The sequence below is a fragment of the Orycteropus afer genome, unplaced genomic scaffold (genome assembly GCF_000298275.1).
Source record: "Orycteropus afer afer isolate SDZICR_OR568_19922 unplaced genomic scaffold, OryAfe1.0 scaffold00245, whole genome shotgun sequence".
In the NCBI taxonomy this organism is placed as follows: Eukaryota; Metazoa; Chordata; class Mammalia; order Tubulidentata; family Orycteropodidae; genus Orycteropus; species Orycteropus afer.
In genome coordinates this window covers 4906939-4914599 of record NW_006921832.1, presented here as the reverse complement: position 1 = coordinate 4914599, position 7661 = coordinate 4906939, and the positions used below count along the sequence as shown (strand labels likewise).

Here is a 7661-nt window from a genome sequence, read left to right as displayed (position 1 = left end):
TTTCTTCCAAAATTCTTCTAGGGATATTTCTGTGTTTTCCTTGATCTGTCTCTCAATCCTTTGAAGATACCTAAATATAATTCTTTTGAATTACTTAACAGGGTGTTCCAATGCTGTTTCTTCCTCCGAGATGTGTTCTGGGTCTGTATCCTGCTCCCTTGTTTCTCTTACTTTATCCTGCTTCTTTGTGTGGACTATGATGGTCTGTTGTCTCCAAGACATTGTGGCGTTGTATTTAGATCTCTGTTAACTGTTTGTGAAGAGCAGTCAAGGGTGAGTCAGGCTCTTCTTTGTGGTTGTTTATCATTGGCCTGTTGGTGGACAAGGAAGTTGTGGCTCTCACTTAGTAAGTGAAGTTGCAGGAGGTATGGTATGTTGTATGGGGAGTTATGCTATCTCCCACTCAGTTAGACAAAAATAACAATTGCATAACCATCAAAAACGTAAAACCAAGTGGACAAAAAATACACCCTGTAATCACACAGAAACAGTAACCAAAAAAGAAAAACAAAACAAAACAAAAGACACCACAATATCTGGGGAGAGGGCAGTAAGAGAAAATAGGTAGAGAGGGAGAACAATGAAGGAAAAAATGCTAAAAACACAAAAAGGAAAACAAGGAACAGGATTACCCACAAGAAAGAAAGAAAGAAAAGAAAAAATATTGGAACCAGAAACAGGCAAAAGAAAAAAAAACCCTGAAAACTAGAACCTTGGAAGGGAAGAATAAAGAATGATAATAAAAAGTACAGAAGTAATAGTAATAGTAGTAGCTTTAACACAGACAAACACAAACTAGAAAAAAGAAAAAAAAAGTCTTTACAGGGCAGGGCAGGGCACCCAGGCTCTGTCAGTGCACACAGACCGGGATGTAATTCCTTGTAGCCTAGAAGGTGGGTGGGAGTGAGGGATGGTCGCACCTTCGTTCACCAAGAGGGTGTGGGGTGTAAGAGTAACAAGGGGAATTTCTCACCTTTCTTGTAGTCCATGCATCTAGGATGTCTTTGGTGCTCCCAGCAAGCAGAGCCTGTTCTTAAGTCCCTGGAATCTGGGAGAACGCTGTTGCTTTAAATATTCAAAATGGCCAAGCCGCTTGTAAACATTCAAAATGGCTGCACCCTCCAGACAGCAAAAGTCCACAGCTCAGCCTGCCTTCCTCTTCTCTGCTTCCCCTTTTATTCCACAGCCCAGAGCAGTCCTCCGTGCAGTCCCTGGCTAGCAGGGTGATTTTTAGGTTAATTCTTACCACCACTCGGCACTATCCAAGCTGTGTGCCCCATCAGGATCGTTGCCAGACCCCAGCTCCATATCTGTGTTAATTGGTTCCCCTTTTCTTTGTTGAAGAAGGTCTGTGCAGTTTTTCTGCCTATTCCGCCATCTTACCAGAGCTCCTCTAAACACAGGTTTATTATTTCCCTATCTCAAGCATTTTGTTAACCCTTCCAAAAGAGTAAACTAACTTAGAATGTATAATTTGTCTAATTTGATAAAAATGCATGTTGTTGTATATTAGAGTCATTAATATTCTCTTTTCTTTATTTCCATCTAACAGCTTTATCTTTCTTTTGTTTTTCGTAGGCTTTGGTGAAGCATGTCCAGTCTAAAGGATATCCAAATGAACGTTTTGAACTTCTCACCAACTTCCCTCGAAGGAAACTGTCTCATCTGGACTATGATATTACATTACAAGAGGCAGGCCTTTGTCCTCAAGAGACTGTCTTTGTACAGGAAAGAAATTAACACCATAGCCTGACCTCTCTCAGCTTACCCCTTTTTTCCCTTTTCCTGTGAGATACCATCTTACTGAGTATGCATTTTGGCTCATAGGACCATAGAGCCAAAGTTGGGCAAGCAAGTCACCTGCCTTCTCTTATTTTCATTTCTCATTTTTTCCTATAACTAGTCTCTTCTCTTCTGGCTTGCTGAGTTTTTTTTCCCCCTTCTATCTCTCCATTCCTATTTTCTTCTTTTTTCCTACTTTTCATTCTTTGTTTCTTTCTTTTCTTTCTTTCTTACCTAATCTGGTGACCAAATGGAAGTGTAAGGATAAGACCTCTCCCAGTACTGGCAACAGGAAATGTGTGTTCCATGAAATGGTCTCTTGCACAGCGCTTTCCTTGGGATCAAATGATAATATGACTCCTCAGACTCCTTTGGCTAAGGAATGGCTAGATTCAGAATAAGAACAACCTCCCTTTTTCACAAGTCTCTTTTTTTTGGTAGGGAGAAGAAATTCCCTAATACATATTTTATTTTGTGTTTCATGTGGGAAATATATAACAAAGTATCCAGACTTTTTTTACACTGAAAAAGCGTCCCTTGCTTATCACATTTAAAAATTTTTTTCAAAAGATTATCTTCTTCCCAGCTCCAAGAATTATTTCCATGATATGTGTTATCGGTTAAATGAATGTTAAGTGTAGAGTGAGTAGTGTAGGGGGCTTTTTAGTGTCCTAGCCTGAGACAGCTTCCTTCATTATTACTCTGTGAAGTATATTGATCCTGGTAGCCCTGGAATGGACATTTAGTGAGCAAATTGTAGTGGCTGGGATTGGAAGGTGCTTTACTGTTTTTGCCAGTACAGCAAATTAGTTCCTTTGGCCTCTCCATTGGCTGGGTCCACAAGTGATTTATAGGAAGGCAGTTATTCAATAATCATGCAGTAATATGGCTTGTCATTGTAAACCACTACGGTCATTGATTGTCCTATGTGCTTTAGGGTATACTTACGTATGTCCCAGGGGAAAAAGAAACAGATGCAGCTGAGAGTTGCTAACCAAGTTACTTGGGTTCAAAATGATGATTCATATTGACCCCTGGTTGGAATAGTCTCTAAAAGGCTCTGGTGACTAAATGAGCTTAAATCCTCATGTTGTTTTTTTACAAATGGTATCCAAACTGAAAGCCTCTCTAATGGGAAGACCTTTAAACTCAATTCATAAAACATTTAGTAAGTTGGGGAGGAGTTACCAGTAGTCTTCATTTTTTTCTCCCAACAAAAGCCACATTCAAATTGTAGTTGGTAAAGATTTTTTTCAGTATTATTTAGAAGAGGCCGTCTTGAATCCTGTATGATAACTATTTACTTAACAGCTTCACTATACACTCGGTTCTCATTTTGAGCTTTAAATAGAGTCCTTTGAAGGGGTAATAGTGATTCTGGTGGCAAAATCGAATTTTAACTTGTAAAACCATAATATAAAATGGACCTGTTTTGTCAATTGGAGATATAGATTGATCAGTCGTCTTACTTGCTATAAATTGCTGTAGCCCAGAGACCTTTAGTAGGTTCCCATCTACTTGAAGATTGCTCTCTTGGCAACAACAAAGATGCTTATCTGTTGCTAGTACACAGTTATAGAATATGGTTTCTAATGGTTGGATTTTGAGGGACCCTCCCTAAAGAATGAGTTATGTATCTCCTCTAGGAAATCATGGAAAATTCTGTTTATTCTTCAGTGAGTCCTTTTGAATTAATGTTCTTACATTTTTTTCTAAGTCTGTGTAAGTGCTTATGTATAAGTATATAATTGTATAAATATTTATAAATATATTTATATAATTACAATTTCATTTATACCTTGAGTCAAAGTTCTCTCTTTAGATTGGTGGCTGAGTAATACCACTTTGATGTTTTGTTTTGTTTTTTCATAGGCTCTTGAGGCTTAACTAGCAATTTCTGATTTATTGAGGAAACATAGTTTTCATGGTAATTCCTCAGTTATACCTGACCTTGAATAACAAGACTTGCTGTCTGAGGAATAGAGCTATATGCTATCAAAGGTGCGTTAGGGGGTAAAAAATTGTTGGTAGTAGACAAGAACAAAGGTCAGAAATCTAAAAATTGAAGGAAGTAAGAAATGAGGTGAGAAATGAGGGTATGTTCCACTTTGGTGCTGTGACAGCATCCATCTCCACTCTCAGCAGAATTACAGCTAAAGCCCAAATCTGTCAAAAATGTGAAGTCAAGAATTTTCCATATAGAGCTCTGTTTAATTCTCTTAACTACTAGCTTCTCTTTATAAAACATTTCCAGAAAGCCGAAGACAACATGTTCTTTAATGATAACTTTTTGATAACTTAAGCTCTGGTATATCCATTTCTGAAAAAACCAAAGTGACTTTTTCAAGTTGGATTATTTTGAGATGACCAAGTATATATAAAGTGATTTAAAGAAGCATATTGAAGAGATAGGACATAGGACATTCATCCATCTTAGACACAACTGGGGAGTTTAGAGTGTGAGGTGTATGGGATTTTATTTTATTTTATTTTGAGACAGGAATATAATTATCCTGGGGTTGATATAGAGGACTATAATACAGGGGAAGGGGCTATGGATTATACATGGGAAAATTATAATTTAATCCAGTTAGGAAATATGCTTCCTCCAGTTTGTCTCATTTCCTCTGTAAGTTTCTTTGCTCTCTGGGGGAGAGGTTTTATTGAATAGATTGACGAGTTTGGTAAGATTAGTTTTTTTTAAAGTTATTCATGAAACAGCAGATTCTGGGAACAGCCTGAAAGCGTTTAACTGTTAAGGAGAAAAGAAGAAGATAGACTTGGAGAGTGACAGGGGATGTATACAGGGAAATGAAATGGAAACTAGTGGGGAAAAGTAAGGAAAATACTTTTTAAAATCTGTTTTAGGAAGGAGCCACTGAAGAGAAAGAACAGTGCCAAATGAGGAGGGGAAGGGGAGTTAATTTTGAATAACTAGCATGTGCTGAGTACTTCATGTGCATTATCTCCCTTAATCTTTCTAAGAACCTATACAATGTATATTTTTCCCATTTTGTAGCTAATGAAGAAAATTGAGGGTCAAGAAAACTCATTCAGGATTTCACAGCTAGTGAGTTGGGGAGATCAGAATTAGAAACCAGTGCTCTTTTCACTGTCATGCTGTATTCTACAGTGGGAAAAGCAGTTTGCTAAAAAGGTTATCTCCTTTGGCTCTGTAAATTATCATTTGCGTTTCTTTCCTTGAAGAAAGGGGAGACGTTGAGCTAAAGCTTAAGGAATTTACCCCTTCCTCCAATTGCCTATAAATTCTTATTTATGGATTATTTTGAAGGCCTAATTATTCATTGCTTTAAAAAAAAAAATGATGCTCTGGTGATAATGTGGATGGGCAATAACTAGGTGGCATTATTTGCCAAGAATAAATGAAAAGGATAAAAATGAGTTTTACCAATTTTTATGTCATTTTATCAGAGAAGATAGCAATTATCTTTTCTGTCCCATCTGTACCTGAATATTGACCCCTTCTATGTTTTTAAATCTTTTACAAAAGTATACTTTCTTGACTGTTAAGTCAACAACAGTTTGAGTACTTAATCAAAATTGGATAATTTTTGAAATAATAGATCTGGTTTTGCCTGTTTATCCAGTTGGGGAGACATACTAAACATAAGATAATTGGGGAACATGTAACACTTACCTTTTTGGGACAGAGCTATAATTATAACAGAAATTTCAAGAGGGGAAATAATAGTATAGATTTTAGTTAGGAAATTCTTTACAAAGAGATAAAAGTGGCAAACATTTCAGCTCAATTTTTTTTTTTTTTTTTAACTCATCTATACTCTTTAGCTGCACTTTTTATAAGTATTAGACATAGGGTATGAAGTTAATCACTAAGGCACACCCAGGACCTAAGTAAGAAAGGATTATTGATCACAGGACTGAACATTTCTTAGCCAACAGAGATCTCACTTTGACACTTAGTGAAAATATCAGAGGTGGTGGTGGCGGTGGTGTTAGGTGCTGTCGAGTTGTCTCCCGACTCACAGCGAGAGCTCTGGTGGTGTAGTGAGTGAAAATATCAGAGGTAGCCCTTGGCAAATGGAAAATGAAGGAAAGGTTTAATTTTCAACCCAGATACAAATTAAATGTGTATTCATGTGGAAAGGGCACTATATGTTGGCATAAGTGCATTTGAGTAACAGCCCTGCTACTAATTCACTGTTATCTTGGCAAGCCTCTTTTTCCCTCTGAATCTCAGGTTCCTCACTGAAAAATGAGAGAATTGAACTAGATCAATAGTTTAGTCTTTTCAAGTAAAAGGACTATGATTTTAAAATTTGGCGGGGGTGGGGAAGTGTGGGGTTAAAAATTAATATAATTCATTCAATAAATGGAGAAAATGTAAATGTGCACATGGAATTGGAGACCCCTTGCAGAAATTCTAGGGACCCACAGTTACAGACCACTGAATTAGATACTCTCTGAAGTCCTTTTCTGCTCTGAAGTTTTAATGCATCTTATCTCTATCTTTTGTTATATATTACCTCTAGGCTAATTAAAAATGTACTTATTAATCAGTTCCTATGCTTTTTTTTTTTTTCCTTTGTCCAGGTATCATTTGCCCAATAATTTGATCTAATCTCACTGTGATAACAGTAATCTCCAAAATGAGAAAATTACAGTTTTTTTCTAGATCTTTTAAACACCATTAATTTTTAAAACTTTAATTTCATTAGTGAGAATCGAATATTTCAGTGACACTAGAGTTAAATTTTATTTTACCTTGTGCTAACTAAAGCAAAGCACTTTACTGGCTGAGCAATTGTTGATTTGTTTACGTTGTGTAATTCACACTTAGTTTTAGTAGAAACAACTTTTTAAAGATCTTGACTTTTAAAAATTCTTATAGACTATCTCCATAGTGTCACTTTTTTTTTGGCCCTCTTTCTTTTAGCTACTCAGTAGTAAATCATAGGATGCATATTGATGAATGAGTAAGTAAAGTCTTGTGTAAAAACAGATGAGGATAGCAGGAACCAACCCTTCTGATTAACATGGCAGTCTTCCAGTAATGCAAACCTTGATGAATAGGCTATTTAAAGATAGTGTACTATTAATATTCAGCTACATTGGTCTGTCTTGCTTTGTGCTTCTTTTATTGTCTTGCCATGAAAACCTTATTATGACATGGTACATATTTTAAAAGAGTGGCAAGAATGTTTGTTTGTTCTTTGGGACTGAAAATAATGAACAGGGAATACCATACCAATGTGTTGATTTCTCCTGTCATAGAGGTTTGGCATTTCAGTGATGGTTATTTTTATCTTTGACTCACCTGTGTGTCAGTCCTACTAGGTACAGCTTAGAATTAATAGTATTTTATAGAGATAGCTTTGGTAGTTTTCCCGTGAAGTGAACTCATATGGTTAGATGATTGGATGTGATGACCCTTAATTAGAAAATCTTTTAATCCTCCTCTTTCTTTGACTTCTCAGTTCCCTCTCCTTGATTTTTGACATCCTTTTCCTGAAAGTTAATGATTTTTAATGTAATCGGCTGTTTGAGAAAGTCCATTTTAAGTCTTAATATGTTACATTTTTTACATTTTCTAAATTACTGTAATTTCACATGTAATATGCACACAGCACACATAGGTAACTAATGTGTGAGGGGGTTGTGCAGTTTCCAAAACCTGTTTAATACATGCATTATTTGCATAAAAAATATGGTAGTATACAAGGAAAGAATTAGAGGCAAACATCCTTATAACTCATCTTCTCTCCATTTAAGGAGAATTCTCTTTTTCTAAATAAAGAATGTTGAGCTTCATGACATCCTTCCCCCTTTTGGCCTACAGAATGCTACTTTATTGCTTTGTAATCTCAGTCATTCTCAAATGTGATAATTTTGAGGAC

General features: G+C 36.2%; 1 protein-coding gene across 1 annotated transcript in view; it reads left to right on the top strand.

The window, feature by feature from the left end:
- The window catches only part of UBXN7 (UBX domain protein 7), a 123702-nt gene extending 121962 nt beyond the window's left edge, over positions 1-1740 (top strand). The window contains exon 11 of the mRNA XM_007949410.1: positions 1579-1740. Coding sequence (XP_007947601.1) covers positions 1579-1740 — 162 coding nt within the window. The remainder of the gene's footprint in view (positions 1-1578) is intronic.
- Positions 1741-7661: the final 5921 nt, after the last annotated feature.